At 30.1% G+C, this 21904-nt stretch overlaps 1 protein-coding gene and 1 long non-coding RNA gene across 4 annotated transcripts in view; one reads left to right on the forward strand and one right to left on the reverse strand.

Moving 5' to 3' along the window:
* The window catches only part of LOC126755486 (inactive serine protease scarface), a 46006-nt gene extending 24322 nt beyond the window's left edge, over positions 1-21684 (reverse strand). Inside the window, exons 1-2 of the mRNA XM_050468086.1 lie at positions 21594-21684; positions 12010-12381 (exon numbers count right to left, since the gene is read on the reverse strand). Of these exons, the coding sequence (XP_050324043.1) occupies positions 12010-12330 (321 nt within the window). The 5' untranslated portion in view covers positions 12331-12381; positions 21594-21684. The remainder of the gene's footprint in view (positions 1-12009; positions 12382-21593) is intronic.
* On the forward strand, positions 3857-12093 carry LOC126755491 (uncharacterized). 3 transcript variants are annotated; one of them, XR_007666492.1, is made up of 4 exons: positions 3857-4003; positions 4073-4198; positions 9544-9593; positions 9665-9846. It is a non-coding gene; the product is annotated as an uncharacterized LOC126755491 (long non-coding RNA). The 3 variants fall into 3 exon arrangements; XR_007666494.1 differs by having other exon boundaries at positions 9689-9846; XR_007666493.1 differs by lacking the exon at positions 9665-9846 and adding an exon at positions 12041-12093 and having other exon boundaries at positions 3858-4003.
* Positions 21685-21904: the final 220 nt, after the last annotated feature.

Here is a 21904-nt window from a genome sequence, read left to right on the forward strand (position 1 = left end):
GCAGATAATTTCACGTTTATGGCCGATCGATTGGCTACCAAAATGATGTGATATCACACCGTTAAAGTTTTTTCTGTGGTACATATCCCCAAGTGAGAGATTTTTACTGTAGTTAAAATATGAAATTTAAGTTACAATATTAAATTTCAATAAATAGTACAGCGAATTGGAAAAATGAATTCATAACTATTCAGCTGATGCACTATCTAAATATTTAAATGTTCAATTTTCATCGCTCGTGACTTTTATGTACTTTTCGATATTAAATTCACATGTTATCTGCTGCTTATATGTATTGTTTATATTTTTATGGCAATAATAATTACAAAATGCTTGTTTTTATTAGAAAGTATTTTCATATCATTTTCCATTAACAATTATCTGTGTGAAAACTTGTAATTAATGCTTAGTAAAGTCGGAAAAGCGTGGGAACAAGCTTATTAAAATTTTATTAAATTTATAATTGATAATTTTAGCACTAGTTTGGGTGAGCTGTGAAAGCATTTTTTCAGCTTGAACTTGTAGATAAGTTGAATTTTGTGATTTGGTTTAATCAGAGACTCATAGGAGATAATAGAAATTAACAAAATTTTTTTTAAGGTAATACGTTTCAGTTATAACTCTTTTATGTGATTTTGTTGAACACCTAATTGGGGAAGCGCCAAAAAACATAATTATATGCAGAGAAGTTAAAAGAGTAGGGTTATAAAGTGTTATTAATGGACGATGAAATATTGACATATCGATTATTATAATTAATAACTGATACAATAAAGTTTTATGGTAATGAAAGCATGCTCACAATCACGCATTGCGAAATTTTCGTGAAATCGTTATATCCCAATATATGGAGCCTGCTATATATATTTCTGGCCTAGGCAACACTAAGTGTTGCCAGGTGCAATCTGACATTTCCATTGAAAAGTTTGACATTTTTTAGCATAACATCACTCAGAACGTTTTGTCATTTAATCGTGAATTGTTTTATTTATAGGGAATTAAAAAATTCATCTCGGCCAAAAAATGGAATTAACTCGTGAACATTTTCGTGCGATCATTTTTCACAACTTTCGACGTGGATTATCACGACAAGAGTGCATCGTTGAACTAAAATCTTTGTATGGCTATGAAGCACCATCCTATAGCACTGTGAAAAACTGGTACAACGAATTCAATCGTGGCCGACGCTCGCTCAAAGACGAATTCCGTTAAGGTCGTCCAAAAACAGCCGTTGTGCCAGAAAACATCGATGCCGTACGTGAAATGATAATGCAAGACCGTCATGTAACATACCTTCAGATAGAGGCATGCCTATGCATTTCTCCCACCAGCATACATTCGATATTGCATGAACACCTGGCCGTAAAAAAGGTTTGTTCTCGTTGGATCCCGCACAATTTGACAATCGCTCAAAAAAAGGCTCGTGTGGATTGGTGTAAAGAAATGCTGAAAAAATACGATCGCGGTGTTTCAAAAGACGTTTATAAGATCGTCACAGGTGACGAATCATGGATCTATGCGTATGAGCCCGAAACAAAACAGCAATCGACCGTGTGGGTCTTCCAAGACGAGCCAAATCCAACGACTGGTCATGTGGCGACTGTTCCCCTTGAGCAACGTAGGACGGTCAATTCTGAGTGGTACACCACCATTTGTTTGCCTGAAGTCTTCGGAGAAATTCGAAAAACGAACAAGAGAAGACGAATCAATGTGCACCATGACAATGCGAGCTCTCACACATCGGCTCAAACCAGCGCCGTTTTGACCGGCCAAAACGTCGAATTGATGGGTCATCCGCCGTACAGCCCTGACTTGGCACCCATTGACTTCTTTTTATTCCCACAAATCAAGAAAATATTTCGTGGTCAACGATTTTCGTCGCCAGAAGATGCTGTTGAAGCATTCAAAAACCATATTTTGGAGGTGTCTCAATCGGAGTGGAAAAAGTGCTTCGAAAATTGGTTTGAGTGCATGCAAAAGTGTGCATGGGGGATGGGGAATATTTTGAAAAACAACAAAACCATTTTCGTTGATAAATATTCCTATTTTCATTATTAGGCCAGAAATATATATAGCAGCCTTCGTATTAAATATTCTCTCAAATTTTGAAATAGAAACTCAAATCGAACGGTCGCTACAGCGTTTCTTGCAGAAAGGGAACAGAGTGGGGAAGGTTGCAATTCCAATCTTTAAACGCGTTTTTCTCAGAATGTTGTTTTTCAAAATGGTTTCCACTCTCAAAGGAAGAGTTTTGAAGATATCTAGTTCCAATTTGGAGAGAACATTTTTAACAACATTCGCTATCGCGTTATCGAAGCTTTAATTTTTGTTTTGAAATCTTCCTATTTTTTTCTACGAAAAACTGTCGAAAAAGAGGCGCCAAATTCGATACTTCTTGTTCAAAACGCCGCCATTTTGTCAAATTTCAAAAAAAAAAACAAGCTTCCATAGCGCAATAGCGACTTTCATACACATTAAAAACCTTTTTGAAATTATTGGTTTAGATCAAAATTGCGGCCAAAATCGTGGACATCGTACAGGATATTTTTTTACGTGTCAAATACCCGCGCGATCTGTCAATCAGTTTGTTTACACCAACTGCTGAAGTCGGTACACCTCAGTCGAAAAGAATTTGTCTTAAATTTTGTTTTCCAACCAAATTTCGTCTGCGGAATTGTTGCGAATGTTAAAAAGGCTTACGCTGATTCAGTTTTATCAAAAAACACAAGCCTACAAGTGGTACAAAGCCTTCAAAAACGGTCAAGAGATCGTTGAAGACATGCCTCGTTCTGGACGAGCTTGAAAATCGTCAGGGAAGTATCAGAGAGATAGCAAGAGAGCTCTCTCGTAAGCCCGTTTGAATGATTTTAGTGGATATTTTATGTATGAAACGCGTTCTTGCTCGATTCGTGCCGATAAAGTTGATTTTTTTCAAAAAGAGTACGATTGTGATCGAATTTAAAACCAAAAACGCAATGAATACCATCGATAAACCACCGTGTTCACCAGATTGCCGCTCTGTGAAACCCGTTTTCAGTTGATCGAAGAGATAGAACAAAATTCGCTGAAGGAGCTGAAAGCCATCTCGAAAAATGCTTATGAAAAGTGTATCGAGGAATGGAAAAATCGTTCGAATAAGTCTATTACATCTGGTGGGGTTTACTTTGAAGGCGACAAAATACCCAATTTCCGGGTACTTTTTGTCACAATGTAAATATTGAAAGAAGCAAACTAGTATTATTTTCAGTCAAATTTGCATATTTGTAGGTTCTATTAATTTAGCCAATTAACCATTTGCTTACAGGGTATCTAAAGTAACATAAATTATTAATTGACTAAATTAAGCGTCTTCACTAAATTGTTTTCATATATTACAAATTAAATTTTTGATTAATTAAATGTTTTTTTTTTTGTTTTGTTTATTGAGTTTTAGGGATAGATATAATAGCATTAAATGCCAACTTAAAATTTTTGATAAAAATTTATTTAAATTATGATTAGCGTTGCTTTATTATTAAGGAAGACGCGTGATTAATCAAACTAATTGAACCGGTTATTTACTAAATTGAGTCAACAAATTCTTTCATTCGCTTTGATGATGATGACCAGTGAAAACTCGAAATTTATGCAAACTTTTAAAATAAAATGAGCGACTAGTTATTCGTCAATAGCATCGATCATGTGCTCATATTCAAAAAATTAGGCAACTCTATAAGCGTAAAACTAATACTGTTCAGACAAATTAATTGCACTGAAGCAACAATACAACAACACACACATACGTTATGTTATATTTTCACGCATTTTCGGCTCTCTCAAATGTCGGCTTAACTGTTGTTCTTACGCTTCAAATTTGGTATCATTCTAAGCTTTGCGATATCATCAAGTTCATCCCGTGCTTTGTCGCTTGACAAGCGCTTGACAGACAAAATGTCCACTTGTGATTATACGCGTAGCGTTCGAGACAACTGCCGATTAGCAGACAACAAGCAACAAGTTCTAGGTAGACAGTAGACCTGATGATTTATGACTTTTGAAATCTCGAATGCTAATTAAAATATTTATTTGCCAGAACCTACGCCTCACTGACTTAATAGAGTATGTTACCATCCAGTTTTTGACCAGCAACAACGGCAACAACCAGCAGCAGCGGTAGCTACACGTGGTCGAGAAGAGATACTGGTAATACAACTATGAGGTAATGAACGATTAGCTCTCTAATACGTTATTAATTTATGATGTAATACGAAATGTTTATTAAAAAAAATCAGAAAAAATGAAAACACGTCCGGCATGACAGCTAGAGTTTGTATTCATTAGAAAAAAGTTTTGTTTTAGTAATTACTATGCATTACGCATATGTTTGGGGTAGGTTTTTGGCAGTAAGCCACTAGAGCGCGCTATCTCGTTGACTAACTGCTAACAAAACGGAATTTTAATAGTTCTAAACTATTTATATTTTGCCAAATGAAGCCTCTTCTCTATTTGAATTCTTAATAATCCTGTTATTGTTTACAACAAATATGGTATTACAAACGGACACTAATTATACGACCTTGAAAATACATGTGCTCATCGCTATATTTACTGGCGAAACATAACAAAGGAAAATAGCGAAAAAACACAAACTTTTATTTCTACTTTTCTTGAGTTTTAAGCGCGCCTCATTCAAATTGAAGTGATCACGTTTTCTGCCACCGAAATATGAGGTTAAGTGCCATTGAAATATAGCATAAGCATTAGGTGAACCACCTTACAACAAAAATTAAAGTAAGTGAGTACAATAATTCAGCGTTTGAAGTGCCTCGAAGGAGTTTGAACGGCTTCAATAGCAAATATGCAGTATGACGCTGCTAGTTTCCTGGTTTCAAACGTAATTTATTACGTGTTAAAACTAAAGTGGCAAATAATTTATTTTTCCTATTGAAGTCACGTTGAAAACACACAATCTCTCAAAATTTTAGTGAGAAATAAAAACAGTTAATTAAGTACTCTACTCTGCTTTGTGCAAGAAAACCATCACCACCACCAAGGACAGATGCGGCTGCACCATTAATTTCATTGTTTGAAAGTGTGTTTTACTAAATTCTTTTGAGGTCACGTCAGCATAAATGACGCCAAACGAACAGGTCGCTGAAATGAGGTCGTTAGTAAAATGAAAATGCGTGAGTTGGCAGCTCCATTTAAGCGGAAGACACACATTTTACATAAATCTTTGAATATGAAGTGGAAATTCGTGCGTTGAGTGCCATTATTACTCACACCCGATTATAAGTGCAATCTTGTGGGCACTTTGAAACAGTATTTGACATTGTGTTGAGCGGTCAATTTAAATATTGTGACTAAGCACTGGCATTCAGGGTGAATTTGCTGCATGAGGAAGGTCAATAAAGGTCATCATTGAAATAGACGTTTCTTTGAATGACCTTGAGATAGTAATTGTATAAGAAAAAAGCTACAAAACCGCAAAAATCCACTTAGAAAAATATATATGAGAATATATATAATAATCCACTTAAGAAAAAATTTATAAATAGTTTCTGTAACGCTTGTAGTTTTTTTTTCGTACAAAATGCTTTTGTTGATTGTTGATAATTTATATTATTGATCCTAAGCAATAACTACTGTTTAGCTGATAAAAATTATTATGCTAACCTCAAATAATTCAAAACCGGTTTGTTGAAAAATTAGATTTCAGACTTAAGTTTTAATTTTCAGGGGTCTAAACTATAATATGTTACAGGATCCATATTCTAAACTCAATCAGTTAGACCTGATTTGTTAAAAAAATTGTGTATTCTCTCATAAAATTGGTAATATAAGGTGCAAATAAGCTATAGCATCTAGGTTTTAACCTCAATAAATTAACTTCGAGTTTCTGAAAATTAATATTCTTACCTAAAATGTTTAATTTTCAATCTTCGAAACTTTATAACTTAGATAGAATTCATATTCTAATCTTAAAGAAACTTATTTTTGGCCACAAGTTTTTTGACTTCAGGTTACAAATCCCAATAAACTATAGATTATAGCTTATAATCGCAACCAATTAATTCTTAAAAGTCAAACTCTAATATTGAATTATTGATTTTCAGGGTTAGATACTTGAGAACTTAGATAACTAAATTTCTAATATCAACAAGTAACACTTGCTTTGTTGAAAAATCATATTTCAATCTCATATTATAGGTTTTAAAGATTGAGCTCTAAAAATTTTAGATTATTTATATTCTAACCTCAATCAGTTAAACTCCACTTGCCAAAAAATTACATTCTAACCTTAAAATTTTCAATATTTTTACTGAAACTCTTAATATTTCAGAGAATTCACATTCTAATCTCAATAAATTGCACTTACTTTGTTGAAAAGTTATTATTTTACAAGCCTTCTTCTTCTTTATACTGGCTTATAAGATTTTACAAACCTAGATGAGATGAGATATTGCATATTCTCACACCACCCAATAAGACTTGAATTTATAAAAACAGAAATCTAAGAATCGAATTAATTTTGCCTAGAAGAAGTCTTAGTCCTAGTCTTAAACCACAACAGCTGAGTGATTTGGGTGTGAAACTCGGCTGTGTTAAGAACTCAAATAAATTAACAATTGTTAAAACTGCTTTGCCAGCTTTAGATTTCTTTCAGCAGTTCATAACAACATATAGAAGGGGAAAAAGAAAAAAACTCCCTTAGCACACAAAACAAAAATTTGAATGGCTATTCAATGTTTAAAAAATGTCAGCTCTTTTGTAAACTGCAACAATCACGACAATTGCGTGTCTTCTGTCTTCGCTTTCTTGGCAACAAATCACAGTTTATTGTCAAAAATAATACCAAAAACACGAAATGTCTTAAAGGAAAACCCCAAATAACATTCCGGATTTCCTATGAGCCGGATGATCCAAATCAAATATGAATTTTTATACGTTGGACCTTCAGCGACAAAAAATTGAGTGATGAGAAAACCTGTATCTGACACGAGCTAAAATGCGCTGAGAATTGAATTCAAAATCTATTTTTTTTTACATCTACATAATTCTCATATTGTAGAGACGGACTGCGGCTGAGAGATATATGCACATACAAAGCCTTATGGTGGATTTAGAAATTTCTCAACATTCGTCATAGACCATTAAAAAAGCTTGAGTGGCAACAGAATCGCACAAATAAATTTCTATTGCATTAGAAACGGCTGGGCAAGCGCTTGCAGCAGCAGCAGCAGCAGCAGCAGCCGTGGCTTGTGATCCGCATGGCGTGGGCTGTGGGCATTTCCTAATGCATGAATTGGAACACAATTGCAGCAGACAAAAGCCAAATGAATTGAATTTCTCACAGTGCCGACTGTGTAAGCGCCTAATAATGTGTTTCGCACAAATTAAACGTGTGAATCAGATACAACACACAGTTGGAATTAGCAATGAAATTACAAAATACAAAATACAACACTTTGGCATTTTCTTAAGGCATTGCTTGCGCTTAACAACCCCCGCTTTTGGTGCTGGTGGGGTGCTGTTCATTTGATATATTATTTTATTTTTATACCTTCAACAGTGTACATTAAGTTTGTCACGAATTTAATAATTTAAAATAAATTTGTAACACTCAGAAAGAATATGTGAGAGACCTTATGAAGTATTCGATTTTGGCATGTTCGTCTATGTGGGTTTTCTTAGTTTTTGAGATATCGTTCTCAAATTTTCGTGATGTTTACTCCAAGCAGCTGCTGATTTGTCGACAACGCCGATAACGAAACAATATAGCATACAGCTGCCATATAACCCGGTCGGTCAAAATCAACTTTTGTATAGGAAAGTATTTTATTTAACAAGATATATACACGATATTTGTCAGAGTTTATTTTCCAAGGCATTGCTGCATTTTCTGAATAAATTGCTCAAATCGGATCACTATAGCATATAGCTGCCATACAAATCGACCGATCCAAATTAAGTTCTTGTATTGAAAACTTTTATATTTTTGGAGAAGGCTCTTTACGAAACTTGGCACAGATTTCTTTCCAAGGCACTGCTACATTTTCTGAACAAATTATTCAGATCGAATCACTATAGCATATAGCTTGCCATACAATGTTTTTTGATTGATCCAAATCATGATTAAGATCTTCATATTTTTTTTGTTTCTTATTTAATAATCTTAATTCGACTTGAAGGTTACCCCTGTGCAGGGTATTATAGCTTCGGTGCAATCAAAGTGAACTTCTTTTATTGTCTTTTTTTTTGTAATTTTACGCTTGTTTTGTTGGCATGTTTAGTGTTGTTGGCATTATAAGTGTTGTTGTATTATATATTTATTTATATATAAACATTTTTTATTTGCAATGCAATAATTTAAAGACAAATTACGTTTTAACAACAATGGCAATTGCTTCATTACAAAGTCAAGTTTAATTCTCGCCAACTTCCCTGTTCACATTATATTCGTTTGCTCGGCAAATTGTCTGCTACAAAAAGCCAAACCATGACTCTACACACACTTGAACGCTTGGCAGCCAATTCCCATAAGTGGCAGCGTAACAAAATCAAATTAAATACTAAAACAAAAAAGGTAGCAATATATAAAGTAGTATATATAAAAAATATATAGAAATAAAATAATACAAAAAGAACAGCAACAAAGCATCATCAGCGCCTACGACAATGCCCACCAACATGCTTGCGCACATATGTTTGCGGTATTTGCTCAAAATATATGCACTCGTCGAGGGTAATGTTCAGCAGCGCACACCAGTTACATTTGTATTTACTCATTTATGCATGCATTTGCTTACTACATTACGCTTGCGCCCTTGTTGTTGTTGCTTATGTGTTTGCTTTTGATGTTTGTATGCCTCCGTTTGGCGAGTTCACAAGCGTGCGGCAATTGGGTTTCTTCGAATTCTTTGTAGATTCAAATTTTTACAACAAAAAAAAAAAAACAACAACAACAACAACATAGGTTACATGCACAAATATATACATATGTATTTGCAGCAGCATGCACATGTTTAAAATGTGTGTAAGTATGTGCACAAGTCGCTGCAGACGTTTGCATACAGAACAAGTTCGTTGCTTAAGTCTTTCGTTTGCCAGTGACCGATCAAATTGTATGCGCACACAGCGCACACGACGCACGTAGACATTTGCAAATTGTTACGAAAGCAGCATTTAAATAAATTTCTGATTAAAAATCAATGCGTAAATCACGGAATTTCATAATCACTCGCTTTTCCCCTTTTGTTTATAATTTTTAAGTATTGTTTTGCTTCCGAAAACTATGAGCCATGCTAATGGAATTCAGTGCGGTTTTTTGTTAATTTTTTTTTGGTTTGAAAAACAATGAAATAAATTAGAAATAATAACCTTTGAACAACTTAGTTCGGCGTGAGCATTTTAGATGATTTCTGTGGTTTTTGAAGTATCGATTTCCCCCCTACGGCTTGCTTTAACATATGAAACAACTACTTTATACACCTATATAATATGTATGTATACACATATCTATTGTTTGCTTACGAATTTATAAAATATTCTTTTGTATTTCAGCGCGTATTTTAGACCAACAACCTCTCGACCTTTTAAAATAACAAAAGCAAGTAAGTAGGTTACTTATTTGGAATCAGCTGAAAACGTATATTGACTATTTTTGTTGTTTTTCTTGTTATAGCACAATAAAACATACGGGATATAGATTATAGAACTATGCTGAAAATACCGTATTTGTTTTATATAAATTCAGACCTACTGTGGGTACGAAATCCAATTTGTCTTTAGACCAGGATAGATAATTAAAAAACAAAACAAATTGCCAACAGATAGTACAGAATTGAAAAATTCGTTTTTTTTTTTTTATTTTAAGTCGAAATAAGGTTTCTACCTTAATATTTTAAATAAAAAAATACCATGTGGTTGGAACATAAGAAAGCATATTTAGCCCAAATTTCATAAAAGAGAAAAGTTTTGTACAAAATAAAAATTGAAAACCGAAAAACTTGAATATTTAAATTTTTTCACATGAATTTTGAGGTTATGTGAATAAAATTGTTGATACAAAAGTTTTAGATATTTTTATTACCCACAACTTTGTCATATAACTTTTTTTATAGGACTCGTAGATTTGCCGGAAATTGAGTTAAATCATTTTTAATCCTTAAAAATTCAACCGCGCCTCTCCCCTTCCTCCTCCCGACCTCAGATCGCCCGCAAATTATTTTACTCTAATTTTTATATTTTCTTCTTTCGTTTGTAATGGCTTTCAAGCTACTTTGCATTTCTTCCACTTTTTACCATTTTCAAGGCTTCTGCACTGGTCTACTTCATTTGTTGTTGTTGTGAATATTTTTGTTTAAAGCAAACTGTTTTAATATATTTTTGTAATAATTTGCATTTAAATAACACGAATTTCTTTTATGCTTTGTTACTTATATCATTTTCAAAACTATAAAAGGGTGGCAACCACGCTTTAACTTTTAACTAAACTGCTGCTATTGAAAAAAAAAAAACAAAGTTTGTGCATATACGCCACGGCAAATTTTTAAAAATATTAATATTTTTTCATAAAAAGTTACTTTTCAGAATAGGTGGCAACTATACAAAATAATGTTTCTGCAATAAAATATTCTTAAACGGCTTTTCTTGCAAATATTGTAAAATCAAGCAATTTTTTTTCTACATTGAGGGGAGTATTATAGACATCATAAGAGTAGGTCTTAACATGACTGATATCTAAAGTGCTTAAAATAAGCCAATCAGTGGTTATAGCCGTACAGAAAAGGTGACCTATTGTCCCCATATCACAAGTCAGGGCACAATAAAATTTTGACGGATGCAAACGCACGTCCTATGATAACACATACGAAAAGAAACAAACACTAGACACCAAAGAATGCATTTATAGAAATAAATAAGCTTAGTAGTAAATAGAATGCCAGAAGAGCACCCCTTGACATTGGCTATATCGCAGCGTAAAAATAAAAACCTGCATTGTCAGTATAGAATTTTAAGGAACAGTTGAAATTCGCCAGAGATCAACGAAATTACATAGTAGATGGCTGGAAGCTTGTAATCTGGTCAGTCGAATCAAAATTTAATTATTTTCAACCAGTTGGCAAACAATATTGCTGGCATTGCCCTTAGGGATAGTGAAGTATGGTGGAAGGGTCTTGATGGTATGGATTTGCTTCACATACTGGATGTAGTACTTCTACAAAATTCTATGGAATAATGAGGAAAGAAGACTATCTGCATATTTTTCAGACCGCATACCCGATTTTGTAGAAAGGAGTGCTTGACGTAAAGAAGAAGTCATATTTCTACAGGATGACGATCCAAAACTTGAATTAATGGCTTGCCGAACTAAATTTCTTATTGATGCAGTGGCCAGCTCAACATCTTGATCTCAATCCGAATACATCGTCAATCGTCAAATTAAGGTCAGGACCACACCGATCAATCCCAACGAATCTGGACGAGCTTTGGCAAGGGGTACAGAATAATGACATAGCCTTATAAATGAATTTATACAGAAATTGTTCTTGTATGGCCAAACTTTCAAAGTTTTTTTGCCATAAGGGTTAAGAATTAATACTGGAAATAAGATTATTTTCTGAAAGTTTCTGTATAGTGCAAAATTGAGTACATATGAGTTGTTTTGGTTTTATTTGTTTTTTCTTAGAATTCGATATTTTATTTTTTTATATTATTAGCTATTTTTTTCGGAATTGAACATGAACTAAAGGGATAATAAGCTTTTCAAAAATTCTTTGCTACTTCTATACTAATTCAGATATAAACACACGAAGCACTGACTTGTACTCATTTTTCCCCACTGTACATAAGCTAAAATTCTTTTTAATTTTTTTTTTTCAAAACCTCTCTCTTCTCACATTTTTTTAGTTTGAAGTTATGTAAATAGCTATATATATACCTAACCTATCTTTTCAATCATTTGTTTATATTTGAATCTAAATTATTTTTCGATATTTGTATCTGAATTACTTTCAAATGACTTACTTGTGCCTTCAACGATGGATTCGAAAAGTAGCCATCCAAGCATTGTCCCTGCAAAACACATTGTTTGCCAGCGGAGCATTTTAGAATCTCCTCAGGTGGTAAATATGTGGGTCCTTGGAACGGTGATGCCTGCCGACTGATAATTGCATGCTCCAAAAAGATATTTGTTGCCGGATTTATTGCGTTCGATTTGCTTGGGTTCGCCTTAATGCCATTCTGATATTCACCATTGAGGAACATATTCGACGAATACTGTGCGAAGCTGGCGCCACAACACAGTGTGACCGCAAGGCCGAGCAAAATATGCTGACAGCGCAACATTGTAGTTTTCTAGGTTAAGTAATTTAAGGCGACTAAATATAAATGCAGAGGCTGTAATGAAAATAGAGAGAGGGAGAGAGAAAAGAGGAAATAAATATAATTTGCTATATTTTAAAATAAGGTTAAAATTTCAGCTAATAAATAAAATATTAGCTAAATTATTTAACAATGTTAGGCTATGATCACATTGGAATCCAATTAAAAATTCAAAGTGGTCTATTATTTACCCATAAAAATGCAAATTAGGCCTACAACAACTAGTTGTTTGAGTCTTAATTATTTATTCAAGACTTCGTACATAACGGTAAACAATTATATGCTTTTATCTTTCAGCGATTGTCTATTGTGGTGTTAGAGTACAGTTCAACCTCGATAAGCCGAACTAAGTATTACGAGCTAAGTGTTTGTATATTCAGGAACTAATTTATACGTGACTTTGAAGTATTTAAAATTTATATAATTTAAAAATGATAAAATTTATAATTTTTTAACAGATGGCAAGACAGTCAAAACATTTTATGCCTAATTTTTTTATTTTGAATTTTAAAATATTTTCATATTTATTTTCACATATACATATATCCCATTAAAAGTTTTAATATTTATTTTTTTTTATTTTATTTAGGTGGCAATTTTTTTTTATTAATTTCTCAAGTATGATATTTTTTATCAATAATAGTAATAACTTTTAAATATTTTAATATTTCAAGGGAAATAAATCTTTAAGATCAAATTTTTCTGATTTCAATCAGGTGGCAACTTTCCAAAAAAATTATTTGGAAACAATTTATTTTGTAAAATATTCATTTCATAATATATTTTCCTATTTGAGAAATAAAAGTTTTAGTATTTAATTTTTCTTATTTCATTCAGCTGGCAACTATTTACAAAATGTATTTTGTTTTATTCGTTGCACATACTTATATAGTATTTTTCATCAATAATAGTAATAACTTTCAAATAGTTAAATATTTCAAGGGAAAAAAATTTTAAAATTAAATTTTTCTTATTTCCTTCAGGTGGCAACTTTTGAAAAAAATATTTTGAAAAAATTTATTTTGTAAAATATTCATTTCGTAAAATATTTTCATATTTGTTGTTTCAGGGAGGTGGCAACTCTGGTAAAATTATATTTTCCGCGTTTAAGCATTCATTTATTCCATTTTATATTTATTTCCTTATTTGCATACGATTGTAAATTATATTTTTCAAACAGCTGGCAACTTTTCAAAAAATGTGCAAACAAATGTTTCAATTAGGCAGCGTACGACCTTTTGTTGGTTCAAAAAGTTGTACATACATATGTGTGTGCTTTTGTTGTAAATAATTTTATGCCGCTTTTAACTGTTTATTTTATTTCATTGTATTTTATTAGTTCCTCTATTAAATTCCAACACCTATGCACATTTGCATATTCACATACAAAATACGCGCACGCCAAGCGCCCTTTCTGTTGCTGTAACAGTTATGTAACGGTTCGCTTATCATATTAATTTTACATTAATTGCCTTAATTAAATTTATATACTACCGTATGGAAACTGGATCTGGACATAACCCGGATAATCGAAATTCAACACAGCGGCTAAGCAGTTGATTTGATAAATGAACGCGATGAACTGTGTTGAAATCTCAAAGGCCATAATTTAAAGCAGATTTCTTCAACAGTGAAATATTGAAGGCGAAAGGTAAACAAATTAATTTGTTATCGCACCGAAATTAAGTTGTGCCGTGAAAGTCTTTGAAATGCACAAAAAGTTAATAAATTATTAAAGTATTTTGGGTTTTCCCCCTTGTTTTTACTTTCAAAGTATTAATTGAATGTTCAGCTAATAAATATACCCGAAATGCCCCACAGCTAATTTTCACCCAACCCGCTGTGATGCACGTACATACATAAGTGATTGTGTGCATAGTCAGCTGAGGCGCATAGCTGAGTGAGTGTGTAATTAATAATGATTAGTGAACGGAAGGTGCTTGGGGTACCTACAATTCATCTATTGGCAATGAAATATCGATTAAATGATCGTTAGTGAGTCTGCAAGTTGAAAGTTGGGCAAATTAAGTGGCTTTGTGGAAAAAGTGGGACGTTGGTGAGCACATAAGTGCGGCCTAAAACTGTCAGCGCTCTGTATTCCACACGCACTTAACAAGACAAGTGTGCGCGATTTCTTGTATTTTTGTATTCTTTTATGCCTTAATTTTGTTTTATTATTTTTATTTATGTTTTGAGTGAGCACTTCTGGCAGCCACTACATCATTGAGTGACAGATTAACTACTAAAAGTGGCAGGAGGAACCATACATGCTGTGGAGTAACAAATAAGGTGTGAACACCGCTGCAAAAGTCAAGCGTTGCTGGTGTTAAACAAGAATTTCACAATTTCCAAACATTTTGATCGTTATCAATCAGAAATAACGGCTGCTGTGTGTGTGTAATAGGGTGTGTATTAATATTTTCGCAACATTTTGCCAGAATCTTTTCATTTAATAAAGTTTTAATAGATATTTAATAATTAGTAAATATTTAATGATTTATTCTTAATGAAAAATAATATGTTAGAAAGATTTCCATTATTTTAACTATCATCCTAAAATAGAGTTTAGAACAAATATAGCCATTTTTACACATTTACATTTGCTGTTTAATTTGTCTTACAATTTATTATATTGTATTGTATTGGGATAAATATTTAATAAAATAAAATAATAAAATAACGAATTTTGTAACATGCAAAAGGAAACTGTTGACTCTAAAAATATATATTATATACTATATATATCTTTATATATAAAAATTACGTGTCACGTTGTTTGTCCGCGGTGGACTCCTAAACTACTGAACCGATTTTAGTAAAATTTAGCACACTGTGCCCAGTTCGAACCAATTTAGAAGATAGGATAGTAAAAACCATTCATAAATAAAAAATACAGTGACAGCTCTATTAAATGGACGCTCTGTTAAGCGGAAAACTCTATTAACTGGACAGAAAGGCTAGTAACCAGACATTGAGAAAGCAGCCTTAGATTCGATATTTTTTCCAATGAAATTTATTTTTGTATGAACATATTCCAAATTAAACTTCAAGTACAATCCATTGGATTCTTATACCGACAAAAACGTTTACGCCTTTAATCGTAAATAAAATTTTCACTGTAATATTTTATTATTATTTTTAGTTTATTATATGAATAACAGTATAAAATGTATACATCAAAACGCGTGGCCGGATCCACTAGTGCACATATATATATTAATGATCAGCATGACGAGCTGAGATTTTGCTATATCCGTCTGTCTGTGTATATACGTGAATCTTAGTTTTTGAGATATTCATCTTAAATTTTGAACACTTTTTTTCCTCCTGAGCGGCATAAGTTTTTATTGGACAAGAGATCTTCACGAAATTTGATATGGGTTATTCTCTAAGGCAACGCTACAATGCCCAAATAAATTTTTCAGATCGGACCACTATACCATATAGTTGACGTACAAACTAACTGCTCAAAATAAAGTTCTTGTTTGGAAAATGTTTTCATTTGACAAAATAGTCAAATGTCGGTTGTCTTTTAATACAAAGAAGATATATTATATTTAAATGCCTTTCGATCGACATACAAATTCATTACATTAATATTGGAATATGCAAAATTATAGATTAATACTGTTTATTAAGGCACCCAGTTGAGTTGAGCGATTGAGTTGTCGTTGTATTGTTATTTATATAAAAAATTATAAAAAAAATATATATATAAATAGTGAACAAACCTAATTAGTGCTGTTTTAAAAGCTTTTTTTAATTTATATGAAACATATGAAATACATCTACGGAAATGTGAAAGCGCAAACAAAAAAAAATAAAAAATAAATAAATGCAAAATAACGAAAAAGTAATAATTCAGAAAATATTATAAAAATTCTGCTTATTTTTAGATTTTTTTTAAACAACAGTCCACAAGTTTAATGTATTTCCAAAAACCAAACAAAAAATAAATGGATAAATAAAAAATAACAGAGAAAATAATTTAAAAAATTGTAATAAAAAACTTTGCTCGTTTTTTCAATTTTTGTTTTTTTTTTTCAAATAAAAATCCACAAGTGAAAGCGCGAAAAATAAGAAAAAATAAATGAATAAATGAATAAATAAAAAATTAATTAAATAAAATAATAAAAATCTCTGTTTTTTTCCATACGTTTTAAAAAAAAATCCACATGTTTCTTGTATTTCGAATAAAATTGATGAATGTATGCTTTGTTAATTAACTTTATAAAAAGTTTATGACATAATTATCGTAACCCATCGGTATGTCTGCATTATTTTATGTTTATATTTATTTATTTTTTTAATTTTTAATTATCTGAGTGGTCATTTATTATAATCAAATTGGCTTATTAACTTTTTAATGTTTGTATTATAATTAAAAATATTTTATTGCGGTAAATATGTATATAATTCCAGCTGATAATTAAATTAAAATTAATATACAAAACTACATATATTTTTTAAGCAGCAGCACACTCATATGCAAGCGTATACGAAAAAAGCCTGCAATCAGTTACTTTTCCTTATTTTATGAAAGAAATAATTAAAAACTAATTACAGCCTGCGCTATCCTACTTTATCTGCCACAAACGTTATTTATGATCTTTTAACAATAATATCTAAAACTCAAAAATTAATTAAAAACAATTTAATTCCATTAAAATATAGCGCAACCAGCATACAGTCAACCAAACTAGATTGTGTTATGGAATTAAATTATATTAAATTAAATTTTTGCCAAAAAAAGGCCCTGTCACTGTTATACTTGTAAATATATAACTGTATTTTTTAATATTTTTACATTTTTTAAAAGTGTGTATGTATGTGTATGTATGTATGTGCGGTTTTATATAACAAAAGGAAAAAATTCCACAACTAGAATACTTTTAGTATTTTAATAATAATCACCAATAAACAATTAATTGGCTTAAATACACATATACAAACGTAGACGCACACATATATATGCGCACAAAAAGAATACACAATATACATATATACGTATATATAAATCATCTGTTCTACCAATGCCTCATTATCTCAAAGCAACTGGCAAAAAAACAAGATTGGATTCAGGCAGAGCGGACAGACAGACCAGACGAACCGACAGACTATAAGATAAATGGACGGACAGACAACCTTATAAATGCGAAAAGAGTGTTAAATTTCTTATTAAGTCAAACTTAAAAATAGCCATGCATAAACAGGTGTGTGTGCTTTTGTGTGTGTACAATAAAAGAGAATACCATAGTTATTACTACATTTGGTGTGATTGTCTCGAAAATGTTTACGCTTGAATGTAGATTATTTAAAATGAGTAGGAATCAAATATTGTTTACGATGCGCAGCTATTCTAGCAACAAATTATGCAAAAACAACGACAACACACTTGACTATTAAGCATATTACTCAACTACTACAAACACAACTACAAACTTATAAGCTTCGCTGAGTGTGCGCGTGTGTGTGCAAATGTGCGAATGACAATTTGTTAAAATTTTTTGCCATTTGATTTATTGAGTTAAATTAGAATTCAAATTTTTTTAATTCCAGTTTCGCACAAATTTCAACTTTCTATTTCTATTAAAATGGCTTTAAGGGAAAACCTCTTCAAACAAAATAACATATTTCGGCAATTATGCCATATTGTATATATATATATATATATATACATATACATATAAACAAATTAATATAATTAAGTTTATACGTTTTTGGTTTTATTTTGTAAAGACCGTTATAAGCGCTAGATAATTTTGTTTATTTATTTGTTTTAGCAATAAGTTGGAAATGGGACAAATTTGTCATTTGTTATTGGATTAACAGAATTACAAAAGCTTATTTGTTGTTTTTGACCTTTTTAGGTATTTGATCGCGATTTTGGTAACTTTCTACTATGCGTGTTCTTTTGACTCATGCGCATATTTTTTGGTTTCTTAATATTTCATAATTTTTTAATATTTATTTAACGTTGACTCATACGCCATGGAAATTTCTTTGCTTTTTTTGAGTATCTGTTTTCAGTTACTTTTATTTTTTTTTTTTAATACTGAAAATAAATATATCCTATATTTTTTTCTTCAGTGTTTCTTTAATTTATGTTAGATCATCGACTACTGAATTTTATTAGAATTTAAGAATAGAAAGTGTCGATTTTTTACTTGCCACAGTTAGGAAAAATATTAAACCATTTTTTGTGTTTGCGCGCAAATTATGCTAGGAAAATTAGAATTCGTTAAATTATTAATACCAATTTTTTAATGGAAATTACTACAAGTAAGATCCCTGTTACGATCGAACTTATAACCTAACCTAATGAAAATTATGAACAAATTTCAATATAGAAAATTTTATTTTACAGAAATCTATTACAATTTTAAAATATTAATATTTTAATATATAACATAAGATATTAGTTTAAAAAAATTCATAAATTTTCATTATTAAAAAATAAGAATTTCAAAAGATATTGTTAAAAAATTTAAAATGAAATTTTAATATTCAAAAATTCTTTATCTTAAAATTTATTGAAACTTTAAAATTAATTTATTATTTAGAACACAAAAGTTCATACGATTTTCATTATTAAAAATGAATATTTAAAAAATAAAAACAGTTGTAAAAACAAACTTAAAACGTTTATTAATATTTACATTATTAATTATTTTTGAAAGTCTTGATTTTTAGTAATAAATATTTCAAAAATAATTAAAATATTAAAAGTGTAAAAAATTACAAAAAAATTTAATATTATATGTAAAAGTTATTAAATATTTTAAAATACAAAATTTTTTAAAGCTATATATTCAGTATTTTTGAAATAAAAAATGTGTAATTAAATAATTATATTTCAGAAAAATTATCACTTTTTGAAATAAAAAAAATTTAAAAAAAATGTGTAATTAAAAAATTAAAAAAAAAATAGATAATTAAAAATTAAGAATTTGAAAAATGACTGATAATATAAAAATTATGAAATGTTGTAATTTTTATTCTTTAAAAATTTTTAAAACAAAAAATTAATATAAATTGTTTAAAATTTATTGTTATATTCAAAATATTAATTTATTAAAATTATTATAATTATTAATTATATTTTTCTATTCTAAAATTTATTATTAATTTGTTTTACTTTTTAATTTTGTTTATTCTATATTTTTATTTTTTAGAAAAATTATGACATTATAGGTGATTTAAATTCATAAATCATTAATAACAAAAAAAATAAATAATAAATGAAAAAAAAAATTTCTAAAATTTTCGAAAAAGTTTTTAATATCTTATTGAAAATTATTCTTTTTTTTTAATTTGTTAAAATTTTAAAATTGTTTTTAATTTTATTTTTCTTATTAAAATTTATAATACATATTCATTTTTTAACAAAATCTATTATGAAAAATCACAAGATATGGAATATATGCATGTTTTATCGATAAATTATGTTTCTAAAATTGATTTAATGATTTCTTATACATTGTTTTAAAAATTATATATTTTTTGTTTTAAAAATTTATATTTTTGTATTTAAATATTTACTTAAATATATTTGGATATTAAATTTCTTTAAAAAAATAAGTTTTTAACACAATTTTCAATATTAAAGAACAAATTATATATGAAAATATTTTTCAAATATATATAAGTCATCAATTTTAAAAATTTTCAATTATATTTATATTTTTAGGTATGAAAATATTAAATGTCAAGGCGTTAAGAGTAATCATTTTTTTTAAATTGTTACCGTTTTATTATATTTAAAAATAAATTGTAACAAGTAAAATACTTTTTTCAAATGTCAAAAATCTTCTTCAAAAAGTCTCGCCATTTTCTGATTTTCAAAAAAAAAATTATAAGTTAAGTATTTTTTTAACAAATTGTAAATTTTTTTTGAAAAATAATATCTATTGCTAATAATATTGCGTTAAGAGTAATAAAAGAGTTAAAAAAAATTGTTTTATTATATTTAAAAATAAATTGTAACAAGTAAAATACTTTTTTCAAATGTCAAAAATCTTCTTCAAAAAGTCTCGCCATTTTCTGATTTTCAAAAAAAAAATTATAAGTTAAGTATTTTTTTAACAAATTGTAAATTTTTTTTGAAAAATAATATCTATTGCTAATAATAATAAAAAAGCAACATAATTTTATATTTTTGGAGCCCTTTTTCAATTATTTTCAAATATTATTTTGATATAATTTGCAAGTAAAAATTTTAATATTTTTCTTGAAGGTGTACTAAATGCAGAAAAACACATTTATTGGGGATATTTTTTCTTCGAATCGCTATTTTAAATAAATAGAAATCATGGAAGGTACCAATTAGAAATAAACTCTTTGAAAAGCATGAGATTTATCGAACGATGAACAAAAATTTCAAAAAATTTATTATCGTTACTATAGGCCACAATAGTTTTTCATAACGAGAAATACATACAAACACTTGTATATTTAATACTTTGGAAAGGAACTAAATTTCTTCAGATCCTGAGTTGAGCCATACTTCGCAATTCAAACACTAATCAAATCGCTTTTGCCAACAAAATGTACTGCAAGGACATACATACAACACTTAATGAACTGTTGTTGCATTTTTCTTACGCTGATTACACTTTTACACAAAAACAAAAAACAAAACAAAATCAAATAATTCATGGTTAATAGGTCACAGCAAAGAAACGTTGCAATAATTGCGCTCGAGGAACACTGCACCTAAACAAAATCTCCACACATGCATACATACATAGATAAATGCAAATATGTGTTTTTTACTACTTTATGAACCACATTTAATTTTATTTGACGCTCACGATTATTTCAGCGCTAATTATAAAACATTTCGACAACTACGAATGCGGTCATAAATCACCAAAAGTCATAAAAACAATTTCACTATACAAACAGAGATATATGTTATATGTGTGTGCGTGTCGATCGATAATGTCATAATCGCATGTCCTTCGTCAATTATGCACATACATATGTACATGTATGTATGCATGCACTCCTGTTGTGATGTAACCACTGTGTGGATCCTCTACCGGATCTGCTGCACTAAAACACTGATATCCGTTTGATTTAGTTGTTGTTATTTTTGTAATTAAATACTCAATAATCAATCTTCAAATATTTTCGTTTAATCAAAGTCTTTTCCATCTACATATAGTATTGTATGTACACAGTTGTGTTGGGCGAATTAAAAACAGAAATTTTTTAAAACTCACTTGTTGTTGTGTTTGTTTGAAATTTTTCTTGATTTTGCGAAAATACTTTTGATTTCAACTAAATGACACGATCGCACAAACAGACCACTTGTTTTCGTTTGTATCAATATTTTCGTAAGATCTGCCTTTTATACGCCACACCGGAATTTTGTGGGTGAGCAGCGCTCACAGCACAGACGTCTGCATCATCATCGCAAACAACATCATCATCATCATCGTCTTCGACGGCGGCAGCGGCAACGGCAGCGGCAGCGGTTGACATGCCACAAGTTTACGGCGCCGAAAATACCACTGCTGGGAGACTTAAACAA

The sequence above is a fragment of the Bactrocera neohumeralis genome, chromosome 4, assembly GCF_024586455.1.
Source record: "Bactrocera neohumeralis isolate Rockhampton chromosome 4, APGP_CSIRO_Bneo_wtdbg2-racon-allhic-juicebox.fasta_v2, whole genome shotgun sequence".
Taxonomy (NCBI): Eukaryota; Metazoa; Arthropoda; class Insecta; order Diptera; family Tephritidae; genus Bactrocera; species Bactrocera neohumeralis.